This window comes from Gossypium raimondii, chromosome 7, assembly GCF_025698545.1.
Source record: "Gossypium raimondii isolate GPD5lz chromosome 7, ASM2569854v1, whole genome shotgun sequence".
Lineage (NCBI taxonomy): Eukaryota > Viridiplantae > Streptophyta > Magnoliopsida > Malvales > Malvaceae > Gossypium > Gossypium raimondii.
The window spans coordinates 4982480-5005607 of record NC_068571.1 but is presented as its reverse complement, the minus strand read 5'-3'; the positions used below and the strand labels follow the sequence as shown (position 1 = coordinate 5005607).

At 31.4% G+C, this 23128-nt stretch overlaps 1 protein-coding gene across 1 annotated transcript; it reads left to right on the top strand.

Annotated features, from left to right (window-relative positions):
* The first annotated feature begins 17443 nt into the window (after nt 1–17443).
* On the top strand, nt 17444–20718 carry LOC105804721 (uncharacterized). Its single transcript, XM_012637430.2, has 4 exons — nt 17444–17776; nt 17864–18542; nt 18654–19852; nt 20514–20718. The coding sequence occupies exons 2-4, from the start codon at nt 17894–17896 to the stop codon at nt 20571–20573; spliced, it is 1908 nt and encodes a 635-aa protein (XP_012492884.2). The 5' UTR covers nt 17444–17776; nt 17864–17893; the 3' UTR covers nt 20574–20718.
* The last annotated feature ends 2410 nt before the right edge of the window (nt 20719–23128 follow it).

Sequence of the window (23128 nt, the reverse complement as noted above, 5' to 3'; positions counted from 1 at the left end):
GTTGTTATTATCTAGTTGATCTTGGATACACAAATTGCGAGGATTTCTTGCACCATTTAGAGGACAATGATATCATCCGAACGAGTGGCGTCGGGGTTATCACCAAGTTCTCCAAAAGTTTTTAATATGAAACATGCCTCAAGACGTAATGTCATTGAAAGATGCTTTGGCTTATTAAAACTTAGATGGGGAATACTTAGGAGTCCATCGTTTTATCCTGTAAGGGTGCACAATAGAATTATTATTGCATGTTGTTTGCTCCATAATTTTATTCGAACCCATATGAGTATTGATCCCATTGAAGCGGAGGTGGGAGACGGATTACCTACTAATGTGGTGGATGCCGATGAACCGAATATCACAAATATTCATCCATCGGATGCTTGGGCTACTTGGAGGATGGACCTAGCCAACCAAATGTTCGATGAATGGCAAACATCTAGAAATTAGTTAGGTTTAGGGACAAATTGAGTTTGAATTGATTTGTTGATGTTATTTTATGTATCTAGTTTATTAAACTTTGGTGGTCTTTGATTAAAATTCTGTATTGTACTAAACTTTGTTGAATTATAATTTAATTATCTTTTCATTCAGCATGTGTTATAAATTTAAATTTAGTTTTGAACTACCGATATAATATTATAAACTGTTCACCTTTTGATTCATGATATTCAAAATAGTAAATAATGTTAATTTGTTTTTTTTTCTTAAGAACAATATGTCAGGTGTTCCACCAACGGGTGCTTCTTCTCAAGCTTCTCGAGGAAGCAAAAGAAAATGAGTTCCAGAAGAGGATGCAGCCTTGGTTTCTTGCATGGTGGATTTGCACAATGTAGGAACATTTAATGCTGATACCGGGTTCAAAGTCGGTTATTTGAACGAGCTAGAGAAAATGCTAGAAAAGGCTTTACCAAGAGCAATGTTGAAGGCGAGACCAAATATTGAATCTCGGATTAGGTGCCTAAAAAGGGAATGGTCAGTCGTCTACGACATGCTTAATGGTCAAAACAACAACGGTTTTGGTTGGGACGAGCATAGGCAGCTCGTTGTTGCTGAAGATGCAGTTTGGGAATCCTATGTTAAGGTAAAATGTATTTCAAGTATTTATTTGTTTTTTTACAAAACTTATAACTAATATGATTTCCTCGTTTTTTTTAGAGTCACAAAAAGCCTCTCGATTCGGACATCATTCTTTCCCTTACTACAACCGACTTCTTCGCCATATCGCAAGAGATCAGGCGATCGGGAAAGACGCTCAAGCAAATCTTGATGTTCTTGAAGAAATAAATCTGCGGATGAGCATACTACTGAGATATGAATGAAGAGAAACACATTCTATGATTTGCGTCGACGTCTCTTTAGACGACATGGATGTTTCGAATGCGGATCCATGACGAGATAGAGACCAAGGGGTTCCTCATCTTCAAACAAGAGAAAGAAGAAATCTAATGCTCGTGATAATGTGTATTCTTCATTTGATGAGGCTGCCACTTTGTTGGGGAAAAAATCCAGCCGTTGGCAATCAAATCGATGAGGAGTATTGCCTCAGAGGTGGTTGTTCAGAAGTCGAAGAACATCAAAAGATGGAAGAAAGCTTCAAATTTATATTCACCTTATGGTCAATTGAAGGTTTAACCGACGATCAGCGGTATGATACTTTGAGTAAAATTCCCGATCATCCAGCTCAAATGATCGTTTTCTATAGTTTACCTTCTGTTGCCCGATTGGAATGGGTCAAAAGATTTCTTTCTCACCATTAAATATCAATGTTCAAACTTTTTGATGTTGTAAAACTATATAAAATATGGATTATGATGTACAATTTCATTTTCATCTAACCTTTTCTTAATATAAGTTAATTATGTTTATGCAGAATATAATTCTCAAGTTATATATTGATTTTAGTAAATTCATATAAAAACATTTTATTATTAAGAATTTTATAAAATTATATATCACTATTAAATTATATTTAATATTAATTATTTTAAATTGTATAAATTCATATAAGAAAATTTATTATCAAGAATTTTATGAAATTTAATATTAATTATTAAATTATATGTAATAATTATTATTTTAAATTATACAAATTCATAAAATATAATTTATTAGTTATAATTATTTTAAATTATTTTAAATCATATATTTTAATTAAAATATATTTAATATTAATTATTTCAAATTTTCATTTACAGTATCATATATTATGATTTGAGTAAATTCATATAAGAATATTAATTATTAAGAATTTTATTAAATCATATATTTTAATTATAATATATTTAATAATAATTATGTTAATTTATATCTTACAGTATCATATATTATGATTTGAGTAAATTCATATAATAATATTAATTATTAAGAATTTTATTAATATATTTTAATTATAATATATTTAATAATAATTATGTTTAAATATGATTAAATTATTTATTATTGATATTAATAATCTTATTAAAATTTAAATAACAATATCAATAATAATTTACCAAAACAAATTTCGCTAATTATAAGAATATTATTAAATTATATATTTTAATTAAAATATATTTAATAATAATTATGTTTAAATATGATTAAAAAATTTATTACTGATAATAATAATCTTATTAAAATTTAAATAACAATAACAATAATCATTTACCAAAACAAATTTATGCTAAGGGTATTCTAGTCATTTTAGTTTTTTCCATTATGCTATTACACCTCTATTCCATTCAACCAAACACAAGATTACTATTACGCCTCTATTCCATTACCTTCAACCAAACAGTTGATTTGCTATTACACCTCTAATCCAATACACCTCTAATCCAATACAGCGAACCAAACGCACTTTTAGTGTTCGCAGCATGACGAGCCAAATGGTGGAGCCGTAATGTATAGATGTCTTGTCGTATGGGCTCAAGTTTCCAATAAACGCGTAGAACTCGAAACAGTTTCTTCCATTTCTATTGCGGACAGAATAGTTGGACAGTTCCATTAGTATTGATCTGGTTAGGAGTGGTTAGGAGAAGTTCGAAATGGAGTTCGGAGTGTACCATGTAAGATGTAGCCATAATTAGCAGCATTGGTGGAGCCAAACAGAGGCTCAGGGGGATACGGCCCTCCCAAAGTTTAATTTTTTTTTCAATTTAGTCCTTTGTACATATATTATGGTCCTCCGAAAAGTATGAGTATGCCCCTAAGCTGTAAGATTTTTTGCAATTCTCTTTATATAAATATATATATATATATATTATAGCCCTTTTAAAAATATAAATAAGCCTATTTAATATTTTTATAGTATTAAAATAACATTAAAAATTATTCTTAATAAAAACAAAGAAAAATCTCCTTGAAGAAGTTACACTACTCATGACGACTTTTGAATGATATTTTTGTTAAATAATAATTTAATATTTATTTAAAATAATATTTTATAAGTATTATAATAATGTATATAAAAGAAAATAAATAATGAATAAGTTTTATCATCTTTCTTCTTCATATTGGGGTCTAGCAAGAAAAGGAAAAAATTGATATTTTTTTCAAAATTTAAGTATAAGGTATGTTTTTATTTAATTTTTTTCATAGATTTTGAATCTTTAAAACTTGTTTTACATATATGTATCAATAATTTTTCTATTTTATCTATATTTAAAGTTGTCATTAAAAGATATTATAGGATAATATAATATTAAAATAAATAAAATAAAATAGAATGAATCGAAAATATTCTCCTAAGTGATTAGTAGTTCATATCTATTTGTTATTTTTTACACTTTTTATAGAAATTTTTTATTAAATTATTTTTATTTTGAATTATTGGGTAAAAATTAAATATGATTTAACTTTTGAATGGTGAATCCAACTAGGCCTTAGTTAGATTATATTTTCTTTAAGAGCATATGGTATTTTCTTTGAGTTTAAGAATGTGTTTGGAATAAAAATTTAAAATTTTGGAGATTTTAAAATGCAAGCATTCTAGAATTCATTAATTCAAAAGGTTAGGATTTTGTAATTGTTTTGTTTAGATAAATAATTGATGATAAAATAATATTTAAATTTAATTTTGGTACTTCTCTTAGCTTCATCTTCCATTTTTTTCTCATCAAAGTTAGTCTCTAAATTTAAATTTTATTAAGATGCGATGATTATTTAAAAAAGCAAAGATATGATATAATTTCAAGTGTCATCTCATTATACTTTATGAAAATTCAAATTTAAGGATTAAATTGTAAAAGATAATGTTAAGTTTTGAAATCAATGTAAAAAAATAAAAATTTAAATGAAGAAAATACCAATATTAAGGTTAAATTTTGGTTTTATCTTTTGTAAAAGTAGAAAATAGAAACCGACTTAATTTTCTTTTTAATTTAATTCAGTTTTAAAGTTGATGTAATATTTAGAACTACCCATAATTCATTCTAACATTTAAATAAGAGGATAAACGTGCTTCAATACACTTAAACGTATATATATTTTTATATTGATAATAATATCAATACTAATCGAACTAAAATTCAATTGGTAAAACTTACTTAATTCTTGGATCAGATTGGATTCGAGAATTTGTAAGAATGAGATCATCTTTGTGTTTTATATATGTTTTACTATTTTAAGAAATTAATGCTTATCCTTTTCATTCCTTGGATTTATCCATTCATTTTATACCACTTCGCTTTTATTATTTTTCATCATTCGTTACTAAATAGGCAAAACTCAACCGTAATTCTTCTTCTGCAACAGTCATCATCACAGATGTCATATCATCACCATCAGTGGTGGATTTAGGGAAAATTTTATTTAATTTTTATAATTTTTAAAATTTTAAATTAATAAAGATAAAATTATATTTTAACTTCTTTAAAATAATAAAAATTGATTCAATCATTTAAAATTATAAAGATATAGATTACTGAAAGTAATAAAATAAATTTTATTATTAAAATATACAATTTAGTTTGTCTCTAAATAAAATTTTGACTTTACTACTGATCACCATCAACATCATCGTCATGCAAAAATAATATTTTAATATATATATATATATATATACATATCTTAATGTAAATATAAATATATTAAACTTAATTTACTTTCTTTTAATATTAAAACATTATATACTTTAAACAAAAAAATACTAACAATCCTCATAACAAATAATAAGATTTCTTTCCTATATGTGCTGCGTGAATGTTGCGTAAGTTGTGAATTTAGTATTAATAATTAAATTTGATTATTTTCAATCTCTGTAATTTTAAATTTTTAAAAAATTTAATCATAATTAAATGATAATTATTAAATTCGAAAATGAAAGAGCTCTCCTATGGTTTTTTTGACAGAAAAACCAATATTTGGCTGTAGCTCAATTTCACTATGAGTAATCACATGTGAAGGATCAGATTTATACCGTCTCGGCATCGATACATGAAACACATTATGAATTTTCTCAATTTCCGGAGGCAAAGCTAATTTATAAGTTACAGGGTCGATTCTTTCGACAATTTCATACGGTCTGATAAATCTTGGACTCAGCTTCCCTTTCCTACCGAATCGTAACACTTTCTTCCATGAAAAGACTTTTAAGAATACCTGATCACCAAGAGCAAATTCTATATCTCTTCTTTTCAAATCTGCATACGATTTCTAACGATCAGAAACAACTTTCAAACTGTCTCGGATAATCCGAACTTTATCCTTAGTCTCTCGAATCAAGTCAACTCCTACTAGTTTGGATTCACTCAATTCAGACCAATACAATGGTGTCTTACATTTTCTCCCATAAAGAGCTTTAAACAGTTCCATTTTTATACTAGATTGATCACTGTTGTTATATGCAAATACAGCTAACGGTAAATACCATTCCCAGCTACCCCCAAATTTGAGTATACAACATCTCAACATATCTTCTAAAATTTAAATCACTCGTTCTGATTGCCCGTCAGTTTGAAGATGAAATGTTGTACTGAAATTTAGCTTCATACCCAGAGCCTTTTGCAGTTTACTCCAAAATCTCGATGTAAATCTTAAATCTCGATCTGAAATAATAAATGTTGGAACCTCGTGTAACCTCACAATTCTAGATCAAATCTTTCTTTTTCAGAGTTACCGGTAAACCAGATACAAAATCCATCGTGGCATGCTCCCACTACTACCCGGATGAACAGAGTTCATACTACTGTGAGCTTCAGAAAGAATATTATTTTTCAAATCTAAATTATTCAGAACACAAGTTCTATTGCGATAACGCAACATTCCACTATTATCAACACTATACTCTGAACTCAAATTGTTCTGAACCATCTGTCATTTTAATACCAACTTAGAATCGTCATCTTGCAATTCTCGAATTCGTTGAAGAAACAATGGTTTCATTCTCAACTCTGCTTATACAGAACCATCTTCATTAAGAGTTAAATGAGCGTTCAACGCTCAGAGTGCAAACAATGATAATTTTCGACTAAGTGCATCCGCAACCACATTAGCCTTTCCCAGGTGATAATCAATAACCAGATCATAATCTTGCAATAATTCTAGCCACCGTATCTGTCTCAAATTCAGCTATTTTTGAGTCATTAAATATTTCAAACTTTTATGATCTGTAAACACGTAACATTTCTCGACGTACAAATAATGTCTCCAAATCTTCAAAGCGAAGATGATTGCGGCCAACTCAAGGCATGTGTAGGATAATTCTTCTCGTGCGGCTTTAATTGTCGAGAAGCATAGACTACTACCGTTCGTAACTGCATTAGTACACAACCCAAACCATTTAGAGATGCATAATTATAAACAACATACGCTACACCAAATTCTGGCTGAGTCAAAATTGGAGCTTCCGTCAACATCCTCTTCAACTAATCAAAACTCTGTTGACACTCATAAGATCAAACAAACTCAACATTTTTCTATAACAACCGTGTCATCGGTGAAACAATCATATAAAATTTTTTTTGACAAAGCATCGATAATAACCTGCTAAACCCAGAAAACTTTACACTTCTAAAATATTTCTCGGAGTTTTCCAATTTATCACAGCAGAAATTTTACTCAGATCAACTAGAATCCCATTAGCTGATACTATGTGACCTAAAAATCCAACTTCACGGAGTCAGAATTCACATTTGCTAAACTTTGCATACAACTACTTTTCTCTCAAAGTCTGTAGCACAATTCTCAAATGTTGTGCATGCTCGGATTCTGTCTTGGAATAGATTAGTATATCATCAATAAACACAACCATAAATCTATCCAAATAAGGTTGAAAAATTTGATTCATTAAATCCATGAAAGCAGCAGGAGCATTCTTCAAACCAAATGGCATTACCAAAAACTCATAATGACCGTACCGAGTTCTGAAAGCAGTCTTTGGCACATCACACTTTTTAACCTTCAACTGATAATACCCAGATCTAAGGTTTATCTTCGAAAACACCGTGGCACCTGTCAGTTGATCAAATAGATCATCGATACGTGGCAAAGGGTATTTATTTTTAATTGTGACATTGTTCAACTGTCTGTAGTCTAAGTATAGTCTCAAATAACCATATTTCTTTTTCACAAATAAAACATGTACACCTTATGGAGACATGCTTAGTCTGATAAACCCTCGGTCTAATAACTCTTGCAACTGTACCTTTAATTCATTTAATTCAACTGGTGACATACGATATGGTGTTACTGATATCAAAGTAGTTTCACGAATCACATCAATTACCTTTTCTTCAGGAAAAAATATCAGTAAACTCACCAACAACCGATAATTGATCTGGCTTCGATTCTGAATCTCGGGTATCAAGAATGTAAGCTAGAAATGCCTCATTACCTTTTCGAATCAATCTCTGAGCAGAAAATGCCTCATTGCCTTTTCAGATTCTCAGACTGAACTGAAATCATCTCTCCTTCTGACATTTCAAATCAATCCATTTCTGTTTGCAATTTACTACATCATTATACAAAGATAACCAATCCATTCCCAGAATAACATCAAATTCCCAAAAGGGTAGCAACATCAAATCAGCAGGGAATTCACAACCTTACACTTTCAGTGGACAATTACGACACACTAAATTAATTATCACACTTTGACCTAATTGATTAGTAACTTGAATATTATATTTAGTAGATTCAACAGACAACTTCTTTCCTGTTACTAATGCAGTGCAAATATAAGAATGAGTGGACCCAGGGTCAATCAATACATACACAATAACATCAAAGAGATAGAATGTACCAACAATCACATCTGGAGCAGTGGCTTCCTCTCTAGCTCGAATGACATAAGTACGTGCAGGTGCTCTAGCCTCTGACTGAGCAGCAGTATCTTTCATTCTTGAACGAGCAGTTCTAGTGGCACTATTTTGTCCCGAACGCCCACTTCTCTAAGAAGTAGCCAATTGTTTTTCTTTATGCTCTTCCTCATCTTTTTGCAATTGAGGACAATTTCAGATAAAATAATCAGTTGCTCCATATTTGTAACAAGCCCCCATTTTACTTCTACACTCACCAGGGTGGTGTTTCCCACAGTATCTGCATTTGGGCTTAAGAGTATTTTGCACACTACCTACACTAACAGCGAGTCTAGTAGATACCCCAAAATCTTGTTGAATCGTCTTATTTTTATTTAAACGTTCAGGCCTGGAGGTGGCTCGACTGAAATCATCTTTAGAATTTTTCATCGGTAATGTTGAAAATGATTTAGAAGAACCTTTTTTATAAGATTCTCAATTCTATCTATCTCGTTACATTTTTCTGTTGTATACCTCTTCCATCTTCTGTGCACGATCTGACAAAACAACAAATTCTCGTATTTCAGTGCCTCCAATCATCATTCGGATTTCATCATTCAACCTTTCTTCAAATTGAATGTACATTTCTTCTTTGGTTGGTACAATTTCTCGAGCATATTTACTGAGTATATAAATTCCCTCTCATACTCGGCTACTGATCTGTTTTCTTGACGGTGCCCTCAAGAAATTCTCTCTTTTTCTTGTCTAAATACCTTTTGTCGACATATTTCTTCTTAAATTCAGTCTGGAAGAATTCCCAGGAAATTTTCTCCTTTGGCACTACAGCCACTATTGTCAACCACCAATTATATGTTTCCTCTTTCAGTAATAAAACATCACATCTCAAATAACCATTAGGAGAACAAGTCATTTCTTCAAAAACTCTTATTGTATTTTGAAGCCAATATTCAACTTTAACTGGATCATCTTCTGACCTACCTCGAAATTCTTCAGCCCCACACTTTCTGAGTTTTTCAATCGAAGTACGTTTACTAGATTCATTCACTAGAGATGGTGGAGGTGCAACCGGAGGCACTATAGGTGGTACTGTAGGGGGTGGAGGTTGTTGAGCCAGATTTCTTTCTTGCATAAATTCATTGAACTACTGATTCATATATCCAAATAATATGTTTTTAAGTTCTTATTCCTGAGTTGGAGGAATCGGGACATTACTACTCGTCCCATGTTCAGAAGTTTGTGCTGTACTATTAACTAGAGGTGCTCATGGGCCGGGCGGCCCGGCCCGACGGCCCGCCCGAAATATGGGAGGGTTCGGGTAAAAATATAGGCCCAAAATATAGGTTTGGGTAAGAAATTAGGCCCGTTTTAAAAACGGGCCGGGCCTCGGGTAAAAATTTTTTGGCCCGGGCCCAGCCCGGCCCGGCCTGAATTTAATTAATATAATTTTTTTTATTTTGTCATTAATACATTTTCCATTTCCCTTCCCTTCCCCATTTCCCCCGACCCCAGACCTAGAGATAAATCCCTAACCCCTTCCCTCCTTTTTTTCCCCCAAATCGGAACTAACTCCACCTCCACCGATTCACAACTCCACGACTCCACGGTGCTTCACTGCTTCTAGCCTTCTTCGTCTTCTCAAAGGTCAGTTGCTGTTAACCTTTGAATTTGTTTTTTACTTTGTGCTTTGTGTTGCTTAAATCTCCCTTGCAAATTTTAATACTGTTTACATTGTGCAAATTTCCATCTGTTCTGCTGGCACCTAGATGATTAGAAATGGGACTCTGTTTTAACGTTCTGGTTTTATGAACAGCCTAGACATAGGTTGGGCTAAACATAGAAATCAGCTGTTTCTTTGGGTTATTGATTCTAGTACCTCCCTCATTTGTGTTGTTCGTTCTAGTATTTGTTGGATATGTCCTGTCAGTAGCTGCTGGAATCTTCCAGGGAACATATACTGGGTCAAATTTGATTTTTATTAGAAATTGCAGCACTATTTAGGCTGCAAAAGAGGGTTATTCCATTATAATTTTTATATTAAACAAACAAACAAACAAATAGCAAAAATTTTAAATAATATATCAAACTTTTAGGTTAGGTGAATTTTAATAAATTAAATTACGTATATATATATTTGTATGATAGAACTGAATTTAAACCCAAATTGGTAAAAGGTTGAGATTGGAAAATAAGGATGATCAAGTTGTTTCTGGTTGGGGTGGAGAATGTCGTACGGTAGCACCCATTTCTTCGTAAAGATGGCGTGTGTATGTGTGTGTTTTTGTTAATGTTTGAGTGTTGTTTTCGTGTGGGGTACATTCGCATGCATGTGCCAAACTTGGGTTTTAACTTCTATAAGAGAAAGAAATTCTCGACAAATTATAGATAAAAACTCGTTTTTATATTCTTTTATGTATGATTTGTCATAAAGATGTCATAAATGGGATGCTCCATACTTCTATAAGAGAAAGAAATTCTCGACAAATTATAGATAAAAACTCGTTTTTATATTGTTTTCTACTTCTGATTTTTTTCTTTTAAATTTATTTACAATAATAAACGGATAAAGCATAAACAAAATTATCTATATAATATATTGGTTTGTCATTTGTGTTTGTAACTGTTGGCGGAAGGCCAAATTTATTGGGAGAAGCATGTGAGATGTGGTTAGTTAATTTTATAAGTTTTAGGGCATTAAGTATTCAAGTGATAATATATATGTTTACTTGGTTGGTCTGCTGAAGCATTTAACGAGAGGGTTTTATTTTATGAATTCGCTGTTATTTCAAATATTTAAATTCTTATTGAAGTTAAAAGACAAATATGAAGATATTATCGTAACTTATAATCCCCTCCTTTTTTGTCATTTACTCTCGCTTTCTCAAGGGTGGCTGATTCTTATTGTAGTTCAATAGATGATGTATTCATGGTAGCTTGTAGACTAATGATCAGCCAGTTGTCTGAGTTTTACCTAAATGGTTATGAAATTCTGCTCCTAAGGTGGTCTGTTTGGTGCTATGGTTTCATTTATGAATATGGGATCTGACAGCTTTTTAGGTTTGTGTTTTTTCTTTCTTTTCCTTAATACTATTTTTTACGTTAAAACTGAATTGATTGTGTTGTTTTAATATATATGAGTTCGGTTATATTGTTTTAATATACTTTTTTAATATATTGTTTTAATATATTGCTATAATATACTGTTATAATTATATTGTTTTAATATAATGTTTAAACTTTTAAATTTTAGTATACTGTTATAAATATACATTTAATTTGTAACACATTAAATTCTAACACATTAAATTTTAGTTTCTATACTTTATTTTTTAACATAAGATTATTTTTGGATTGCAGGACTTGAGCTTTATGACTATGGCTAGTTCAAACACTCCTATACATGTGGATGATGGGTTTAATGAGTATGAAAGTTCTCACAAACGTCAAAAGTCTACCACTTCAAAGGTGTGGGATGAAATGACAAAGCTTGAATGCGAGAACAAACATGAATTGAAGGCACAATGTAATCACTGTAAGACTATCTTCTCTGCTAAATCTTCTAGTGGAACCTCTCATTTAAGACGTCATCTAAATAGCTGTTTGAAAAAGGTTAATAAGGACATCACTCAATACACCATAGCCACTCAACCATCACCCGAAGGTGTTCCATCTATAAAAAACTACAAGTTTGATGCTGATGAGTGTCGTAAAGCTATTTCTACTTTTCTTGTGTGTGGCAAGCATTCATTTAGGACAGTTGAAGAACCGGGCTTTAGATACATGATGAGAATTGCTAGTCCTAATTTTAAGAATATAAGTAGACATACAGCTGCTAGGGATGTCCTAATGTATTATGCAAAAGAGAGAGATCGTGTTAAAGAAGAGTTGGCTAAAGCACCTGGTTTAATTTGTCTAACTTCCGATAATTGGAACTCAGAGCATACTAATGATGAATATATTTGCATTACTGCTCATTGGGTTGACAAAGATTGGAAGCTACAAAAGAGAATCATAAGGTTTAGAGCTTTATTTCCTCCGTATGATGGTTTGAACATAGCGGATGAACTTGTTTTATGTTTATCTCAATGGGGTATAGATAAGAAAATTTTTAGCATCACTTTGGACAATGCTTCTTATAATGATGTTATGGTTTCTTGTCTTAAAAATCGTTTTCGTGCAAACTGAGCTATTTTGTGTGATGGTGCTTTTTTTCAAGTTAGATGTTGTGCACATATATTGAATCTCATAGTTAAAGCTGGTTTGGAACTTGCTGATGATGTTGTTGGTAAGATTCGAAATGGAATTAGGTACATAAGAAAGTCGGGAATTCGTAGGAAAAGATTTTATGATGTGGCCGACAAAAGTTTTCATTTGAATGTGACCAAAAAGTTACGTCAAGATGTGTGTGTGAGATGGAATTCTACTTATTTGATGCTTGAATCTTCTCTTTACTATAAAGATGTGCTAGATTATTGGGGCCAACGGGATAAATATTATCAAATGTTTGCACTTTCTAACGAGGAGGAGAAATGTTGCTATTCTTTGCAAATTTTGAAAGTCTTTTATGATGTGACTTGTGTTTTTCGGTTCTAATTATCCAACGGCTAATCTTTATTTTAGAGGAGTTTGGAAGGTTCACAAGGTCTTGCTTGATGAGTTAAAGGTCATTATTCGTTTTTAACTCCAATGGTTAAGCAAATGCAAGAGAAATTTAATAAGTATTGAAATGAGTATTCGTTGATATTGTCATGTCTTTGCAATTTTAGATCCTCGTTACAAGTTGAATTATATGCAGTATTGCTTTAATACAATCTATGGTATTCATGCTTCAGATTTTGTTGAGACCATTGTTAGCAATCTTAGACTCTTGTTTGATGAGTATGTTAAGAAATCCAAATCCACGTCTTCCTCTTTGGCTGGGAGTTCTAATGTTTCGGATAAAAATCCTGTTGATTCTGGTTTGGATGAACATAATGATAGTAGTGCTGATTTTGGGGGATATTTTGATGAGAGTGATGATTATAAACGGTATTTAAATGAATCTAGCACTAGGAGTGAGAAGTCACAGTTGGACATTTATTTGGAAGAACCGGAGCTTGAGTTGAATAGTCAAAAAGATGTTTTAGATTATTGGAGCAAAAGGTCAGTTCGATACAATGAGCTTTCATTATTGGATTGTGATCTTTTGGCAATTCCAATATCGACTGTAGCTTCCGAATCGGCTTTTAGCATGGGTAAGAAAGTTATCACACCTTTGAGGAGTTCGCTTAAGCCAAAAACGGTTCAAGCCGTTGTTTGCTTGGATGATTGGATGTGAGCTAAGGGATTTTCAGCAGGTAATTATTATTCTCGTTTTAGTTTTCGAATTTTATATTATTTTTTATCAATTTGATTATCTAATTATTTATTCTTATTTCATGTTAGAAATTGGTTGCAAAAAGGACGATGAGGGCGATGACGATGATGAGGACGATGATGATGATGGTGTTTCTTCAGTAGCTTTTTAAGATACTTTCTTTCTAAATGTTTAAAATTTAATTTACCTTACAATTTATATTTTGTTATGAAATTAAATATGTTGATGGATTAATGTATGAATATTATGGTTTGTTGCTTAATTTTCCAAAGTCATTTTGGAGGTATATGTACTTGTAGGGTTGAACTTATGTTTTCTTATCTCAAACATAGTTTGAAGCAAATTAGAGATTGGGATTTTCAGTGCTTGATTTTGTTGTGATTATTATGATTAACAACAAACATATGGCTAAAACTTTGTACTAACATTTAAACAAGTGGCATTCAAATTTTTTAGATTTATTCGATTAGTTATCATATTCTTTCTTGATATGCTATGCTAGATTTGGACATTCATTTGATACATTCTAGTTGATCTCTTTTCATCTAGTAACTTTGATCTTTGGATTAAAACTTTTAAAAAGAAAAAAGTTGAGCTTTACCATTTTAAGTATAGAGTATAGAATAAGAAGTTAAGAATTGACTCCATATTTTAAAATTTATATAATAAGTATTTTTGGCTACTTTTGTCTTACTTATTAAATTGAGTATGGAACTATGGATCAAAGATCAATGAGAGTAATAGTATGGATCAATTTTGATATTGTTATCCTTTAAAAGCATAAAATGTAATGATATGATAAACTTTAAAATATTTAAGTTAAAAAGTTAAAAGGAATTAAATTCTTAGTTAATTGTTTGTAATTACTTGTATAATCATTTTTTATTTTTAAGATTTGATTGTTTGTAATTAAATTCAAATTAATTGTTTGTAATTAAATTCAAATAAGTAATCTTATTTTATTTTTTGTTCATTATATACAAAAAAATTACAATTTGATATAAATTCAATAACAATTAATTTTAATAACAATTAGTTTTAACTTTTAAGTAAAAAAAAAAGGGCAGTAGGGCAACTTCATATTTTTTCACGGGCAGCACTGGGCAAAATATCGAGCCCATATTTGAAATTTGGTAGGCAAGCCTAGGAAACTAGCTGAAATTTTTTTATGGGCCCGGCCCGAACCCGGCCCATGAGCACCTCTACTATTAACCTCATCATTATCAGCACGTTCAAATCCATCTAACATCTTTACAATCTATAAGAAAACAAATGTTAGATCGGATCATACATATCACACTATCACTGATTTATATGATATGTATTTCTAAACATTTCACACTCTATGTTCAGTCCGAGAATTGATTAAACCGTAGCTCTGATACCACTAAATGTAATAGCCTTAACCCTAATACTTTAACTTTTCACAATTTAGTCCTAAAATCAACATTTAACAAAATCACTTTATACAATCATCATATAACATAATTAAAGCTCTAAATCCATGTTTATTCATCTAAAACATCTTATATTCATCAATGGTAACTTCCAAAATTTTCAATAAAATAAAAAATAAAGCAAGACTTAATTGGACCTAATTGTAAAAGTCTCAAAAACATAGAAATTACAAGAAAAAGGCAAGAATTGAACTCACATGAAGCAAAAATATGGAAATCAGCTCAAAGAGCTCTCCTGTGGCGTTTTTGACAGAAAAATTGATGAAGAATTGCCTAGAAACCTTTATTTTTTCTAATTTGTATGTTTAATTTCATTAAATTAACTATTTTGCCATTAATTCTCATTATTTTATTATTTTTTTTCACATTTATGCCGCCTCAGCCATCTCCCTTAGGTTCATTTACTCTTTAAATCCTCCCTTATTTACCATTTAGCCATTTAATCACTATTTCTCTTAATTAACAAGTTTTGCACATTTTTCAATTTAGTCTTATTTAATTAATTAACTATCAAAACGTTAAATTTTTCTAACAAAACTTTAATACTACCTAATGACACTCCGTAAATATTTATAAAAATATTTACGACTCGATTTATAGAAACGAGGTCTCGATACCTCATTTTCTAAAACTACTTGACCTAAGATTTTGTTACCCGAACCTAATAATTCATTGTAAACTTAAATTGCCAATTCAAAAAACTTTCTAAAACCACGTTTAACTCGTAAATACTAAATAATAAGATTTACGAGTTTACTCGTCGAATTTGATAGTCTCGAACCACTGTTTTTGACACCACTGAAAATCAGGCTGTTACAAGAGTATCGAACATATATATTCCTTAAAAAGAAAATAAAATTGCAGACATGATCGTCAAGTCAATACGTGATAGAAGAATTGGTCTAAGCTTGATGGAAGACCCCATCCTGATGTTTTACTCTTAATGTTTGATTTTTGAGTTGTAATTATTGAAAAAAAAACATTAATATGAGATTATTTTATCTCAATTTGATTGATTAGTAGATAATTTTAGTTAGGTTTATTATCATGTTTACTAATTTGAATATTGATATTAATTTATTAATATATAAAATATCCTCAAACATTTTATATGATATTAAAAACAATAAAATTTACAATTAACTAGATTTATGTGGGTGAAATTACTAGATAAATATATTTATTGAAAATTTATATAAAATTTAATTGATGTTTTGATTATCATGATGAAATTAATGATTTATCTGTTATCACGAATGGTATTTTGGATTTAAATTTTTATTCATTTATTATATATAAAAAAAGATAAAAACACTATTATAAAATATATCCTAAATTGTTTACGAAAATCTTTTTCATAATTTTATAATTGAATTGGTGTTTGTTTGACGAGTAAAACATTTAAAATAACTATTAAATAAATTAATATGTTAATTTTTTTAAGAAAAAATTTAATTAGATTATATATATTTTGAATCTCACCAATCTATAAATAGAAGGATAATGTGCTCCAGCACACTCGAATTCTTAACCAACAGTGAAGCCAAGTAGAGGCCCAATGGGGCCATGGCCCCCCAAAAGTTTAATATTCTTCAATTTAGCCCTTTGTAAATATATTATGGCCCTCCGAAAAATATAAATAGGTCCCTCCAAAGTTTAAGATTTTTGTAATTTCTTCCTTTGTATATATATATTATAGCCCTCTTAAAAATATAAGTAGGCCTCTCCAATATTTTTATAATATTAAAATAACATTAAAAATTTATTCTTGATAAAATAAAGAAAAATCTTCTTGAAGAAGCTAAATTATTCTTGATGACTTTTGAATGATTTTTTGTTAAATAATAATTTAATATTTATTTAATATTTTACTTAAAGTAATATTTTATAAGTAATATAATAATATATATAAAAAAAGAAAAGAAAATATGAACAGACATTTATCATCTTTCTTCTTCGTAGTGGTATCATTTTCCTCTAAATTTTAAGTATAATGTATGATTTTATTCAATTTTTCATAGATCTTGAATCTTTAAAGCTTGTTTTACAACTACATACCAATAGTTATTTTATTTTATTTTATTTGTATTTAAAAGTTATCATTAAAGGATATTGATGGAAGCTTATTTTGAATCAATTGTTAAAATGTTTAAATCGATTGTTACGTAACATGTCTAATTTTAGTTTAAGACCCTAAGATTAACATCTTGGCTTGTCACTACCCTCAAGATACTCAACGCACTTGAATTCATATACTCATGTATTGTCAACAATATTTATGTGAATCGAGTTAATGCTCCATCAATATAATATAACATACTTTGTAAACGCAATGACAACAACCACTCGCTTAATCAATGAACAAAAATGGTTAACACATGACAAAGCCTTAACGACGCCGTTGACCTAATAAACAACACATAAAGCTGATGTTGGCAGCAGCGGTAGTCTTTGTTCAGACTTGCAGAGATAGCAAACAAAAAAGGATCGCCAACAGAACTTAAAGACGGTGGTGATGAGTTTCCCACTTTCCGATAAAAGCATTTGTCACTCACGTTGTCGTTCACTGTAACTATCATAACCTCGGAAACCGACAGTTCTTTCATACTTTTCAATCTTGTCCTACGCCTAGAAATTTCCCCAGCACACCTTTGATCTCTCATGTCTTTATTACCTTCGGGATTCCTTTTTCTTTGCTTAATACCCAAGCTTCTGTAAAACCACAGGTTTTCTCTCACTTTCTATTGGTTTTTTGTTTTTTAGGAATTTTGTTATTTAATTTCTCATAGTGGGTTGTTTTTTTGTTTTTTCAGGGTGGTGTTGTTTGAGCTTTTGAAATTGTAATGGTTTCTTGTACAATTCCTTCATGGACCTTAATTGGTCTTGTAAGATCTTTTCTTGATCTTACACTAGCTTATTTCCTTTTATGTGGATCAGGCTTGGGTTTTTTTGCTTGGAAATTTTTTCATGTTTTTGGTATTCATCTGCCATGTCCTTGTTCTGGGTTTTTTGGTTACCAAAATACCAACCTCTGTTGGCATAAGCTGCTTATTCAATGGCCAAGAACAATGATTTACTCTGTTCAACACCAGGCTTTGGATAGGTTCCCTTTTAACTCGGTTTCATTCAACGATTCCAATGCCAAACCCATTAATACTGATGGGAAATTTGGCATTGGGATCATTGAATTGGAAGGTGAAGCATGTTCTACTTCACTTTCAGGTTTGAGATTGCAAACTATAGTGGATAAAGATAGTGGATATGATGCTAAGGGAAAGAGAACTATAAACCAGAAGCCGAAATCCGGAACTCGGCGCCGGAGAAGGGCTGCTTCCGGTAATGGAAAATCTTCTGCTGTATCATTGTCTGGTAATTTCCCAACATCAGCTGTTGCAGGTGTTTCATGTTCTTCTTATATCAGTGGTTGTGAAACAAGACATGAGATTAAGGATAATCTGGGTCCAGTTAGTGAAATAGAAGATAGTTTTCCTGGTAATATTTTGTGAAATCTTTTTACTCTATATGTGTATATATGTATATATGTCAAATTTGGAAGTCTCATGATTTACATGTATATTGACCTATATGAACATGCTGTTTTAGATGATAAAAATACTCGAACTGGCACTGATATGGTTGAGGCAACCCGGCATGGTTTTGAATTGAGCAGTGGAGAGGAGAAAGGTTTGACTTTTATAAAAAAACTAGGGTTTGTTGGAGAGGAAGCAAATCGGATTGGAATGTTGGAACGAGCGCTTGAAGAAGAGAAAGCTAAACGTGCTGCTATTTACTTGGAGTTGGAGAAAGAAAGGGCTGCTGCTGCTTCGGCTGCTGATGAAGCCATGGCGATGATTTTGCGTCTACAAGAGGACAAGGCTGCTATAGAAATGGAAGCGAGGCAATATCAAAGGATGATTGAAGAGAAATTTGCTTATGACGAAGAAGAGATGAGCATTCTGAAAGAGATGCTGGTTAGGAGGGAGAAGGAGAATCACCTTTTGGAGAAAGAACTCGAAGCTTACAGGCAGATGAATAATCTAGGAGACGAGCAGGAGGAATGTGGTTTTAGTTATATGTCGAGTAAAGGGGGACAACTGCCTTCAATTCCATTTGGTCTAGACGAAGATCAGCCGCTAATGGTGAAACAGGCAGGGAATGGTGGATTGACTACAAAGAAGGAAGTGGAGAGAGGTCCTGGTTGGGGTTCGGAAAATGAGATTCTGTTAGCTGGGGAAAGAAGTCATACTGCAGACGTTAATTTAACCGGGAAAGCAGAAGGACTGGATGACGGTGACATAGCAGGCCAAGCAATAGCAACTAAAACAGTCCAAGGTGATGAGAGAACTTATTTAACTGGAGAAGAGCTCAAGAGAAATGTAGAATTTTGCGAGGCAGTAGATTGCAATCCGCGCGATCCCACGGTTGATATGGAACCAGCTATTTATGACATACATGTTGTCGATGATAAAGTAGACATTCCGAAGGAGGAGAATACAAAAGAAAGTAAATTACCATCTGGTTCTGCTATAAATCACAAAACATTGCTATATGACTCGAGGAGGGGTTTTTCTGCAGTCGGTACTGAAATGTTGGAGATTGGTGCTGAAATCAAATGCCTTAGAGGAAGGCTGCAAATTGTACGAGGAGAAAAAGTGAAGCTGAGTTTCTCATCGGATCAGAGGAAAAGGATAGATACCCATTTGAAACTCATCGAGGAGCTGGTGAACCAACTTCGAGAATTTCAGCAGCTAAAGGAGCCCGTTCGGCAGACTTCTTTACCTCCTTTACCTTCACCTTTCAAGGTGTGTCACTAGTTGATTTTTCTGCCTTTATTTTTATAAACCTGCATGCTTGTTTATCTAGCTTCATGCTGTTATTTTTCTGCAAATGTCAATTTTCGGGTACTTAAAAGGATGAATGAGGTGAATGTCCACTGCGTTTACGTAGTGTGCGCATGAAGCAAACCCGTAATGTGCCCCATAAATTGCATAATACTGCCGTATGCGTGTTATTACTTCCTTAGTAAGCAATCTCCGAAGGTGCTTTCTTGAGTCGAAGTAAAAAAGATACTCATGATTCCATATAGAGACTTCTCCCTTCATTGCCGGTTAATCACACCGAACTTGTTAACAGTTAAGGTGCCTATACACCATTCCTTAGAGCTTTCAGTACTGCTTTTTGGATGTGTCATTTTAGGGTCATCATCCATAGCATAGGAAACTTCTTTTGCAAGTAATTTAACATCCTATGCATCAAAATAGCTTGAAAGTCGTCTAAATCATGTGTCGTTCGGATAACGATAAGGCCGATTTCCCATTTAAAAGCTGTTGGAATGGTAATCCCTCCATTAATGTTTCCTTTTTCCCTTCCATGAATTTTGTGATGATTACAGTCAAGTATCCGTTCTCGACATCTCTTGTCCGTTAATGTTTCTTTCAAAAGCGATAATCCCTCCATTTTCAGGTAAACTCCAACCGGAGACGCTGCCGGAGCGTATCGGATGGAATCGAAGATAGTGCGTAAGCAATGTACAGAATAAGCTATGGAATCGGCTGTTTCTTAGGTTTTCCTTTTTTTCAGATAAGAAGTTGATAAAATATCTGTGAAGTCCATAAATACATAAATATTTAAGTTTAATTGTTAATGTGTTTACATTTTATTCGTTAAATTTGTTAGTGTTGTATTTTGAAATAAAAAAAAATACTCATTTAGTAGTCCTATAACTAGAAAAATAATGTTACAGTGGATCTGAATTTAACAAAATAGTTTTTAAGAGTCTAACAATTAGACTTAAATTTAGAAATCTAAAAAGTAGAGGACTGAATTCCTAGAAAAGAGAGTACAAAGATTAAATTTCAAATTTACAAAGAGTATAGAGACTTGTATCATATTTGAACCAAAATAAAAATATCCTTATAGTGATATTTGTCATTTTAAAAATAATGAGTTATTAAATCTTTTATTGGTTGAGCCATTATCTAGTTAACTTGTCATATTAACTCAATGTTAGCGATGATATGTAACTTTTATTTAACAATTTTAAGCTTCGACTTATTAGATTTTCATATTATCTTAATTGTGAATAATATTTTAAAAAATTCACATCATCACTTTAATAGGTAGCTAACAATGTTATCAATTTAAACATTATAAAGTAGAGAAATTAAATCATGCCAAACTATAATATTTAAGTATTTGACAAAAAATACTAATACACAACAATATATAAACATAGTACAAATGGTCAAATTTTGCTGCTAGTTCATGTATTATGAGTAAGTTGTAGATCCAATCTGTAACACCGTATATCTGACTTGATCATCCGGTCCCAGCTATAGGATGATACATTCATTGTCAAAGCAACTATAATCAAATATAATTAATTTATACCATTATACAATTAAGTTCGAGCAATAGATGAATATGATACGATATACAATCATTTTAAAGTCTAAATATTTCCGAGCAATATAATTAATTTATACCATTATACAATCATTTTAGCAATATTATCATTAAGCTCGGTTGCTAACTCAATGTCGAATTAGGACCAAATTGTAAAGATTTTAAAATATCGGGTTAGCTTACAACTTCAGGAATTCCTCATCGCGATGCAACATCTTGGTCTTGTCATGGTGTGACCCTGTTTTACAACAAAGTTGAATTTAATACCTATTCAACTAATTAACACAATTCAAACATACTCAATATCAAATATCAAATATCAAAACTATTGGTGCTATTTCCAACATACATTTTCAACCTATCTTACTATATATATGTATATATATATATATATATTATAAACATACATGCCTAACTTAAGCACTTATGCCATTCACCATTTATTTACCAAGTTGGCATATATATATATATATATATATATATATATATATATTCACATTTAAGTCTCAAATATGACAACCTTTTATACAATTCACCAAGGTAAATTTACAGCAAACCAATCATTTGGCCATTTTCATGTTACCATTTCAAGCTTCAAATATAAACACGATCACTTATTATGTCAAAATCAACTCAACCTAAGTACATGTTATAAATTTAACAAAATGAAACTACGTAAACATTGCTGAGTCGGGGATCTCCTCTTAGATGCTTGAACCACCTCTACGAACCTTGAGATGTGCCTATACTTGTGCACGGGAAAATAAACAGTATGTTAAGCGATAATGCTCAATAATAATTTTCATAGTTCAAGTCAATGCAATATAAACTTATAGAAATTGCATACATCCAATTCAAATTCTATTTTCAACTATTTCATATACCATTAATGAAAATTCTTATTCAACACATCAACCATTACATGCAATGCCATTTATATCTTATGATCAAACCATACATAATTCAATTAACCAATCTAATGAGCATATCATATTCAATTTAAAATATTTGAGCATGAAAATAGATATATGTATCATTTCCAAATCGAATTGATTGATTCATCAAATTTTATTTCGGCCCTCCAGGCTTGTATAATGATTCGAATGATCTTTCATATGCTATTGATATTCATATATCGAAATTCACATTTGAATCATCAAATCATGATATCAATCTCATTCATATGTTATTTAATTTACTCACATTTTATAACTTTATTAACCTGACTCGGAATCAAGACGGATACATGGATTAACCAACCTACATTTCCATCTAGCATCACAGTGCATCATCGGATAAACCGAAGGAAATATACTGGTACACATAGTGCTTCATCGGACAAGTCAAAGCAATTGTATTGGCACACGAGGTGCATCATCTGACGAACCAAAGCAAATGTAATGGTACATAAGTGCATCATCGAATGAACCGAAGCAAATATATTGACACATAAGTGCATCATCGGTTAAACCGAAGTAAATATACTGGTACACATAAGTGCATTACCGACTAAACCGAAGTATAAACCCATTCACAATCTAATCTTATAGCATGCCTGTCGAAACCGCTTTTTTGAAAAATAAAAATTTAGTTGTCGACTTTAAAAATAAAAATTGGAGTCGCCACCGATCCTTGATTGGGATGTGATCGGCTCACCTTAAAAACAATTTTGG

Bases quoted from the DNA above. Each gene is read 5' to 3' on its own strand.
- LOC105804721 (XM_012637430.2), top strand. From the start codon at position 17,894: ATGGTTTCTTGTACAATTCCTTCATGGACCTTAATTGGTCTTGTAAGA. The intron at 18,543-18,653 runs GTAATATTTTGT...ATGCTGTTTTAG, and splicing joins AATAGAAGATAGTTTTCCTG to ATGATAAAAATACTCGAACT. The intron at 19,853-20,513 runs GTGTGTCACTAG...CTCCATTTTCAG, and splicing joins CTTTACCTTCACCTTTCAAG to GTAAACTCCAACCGGAGACG.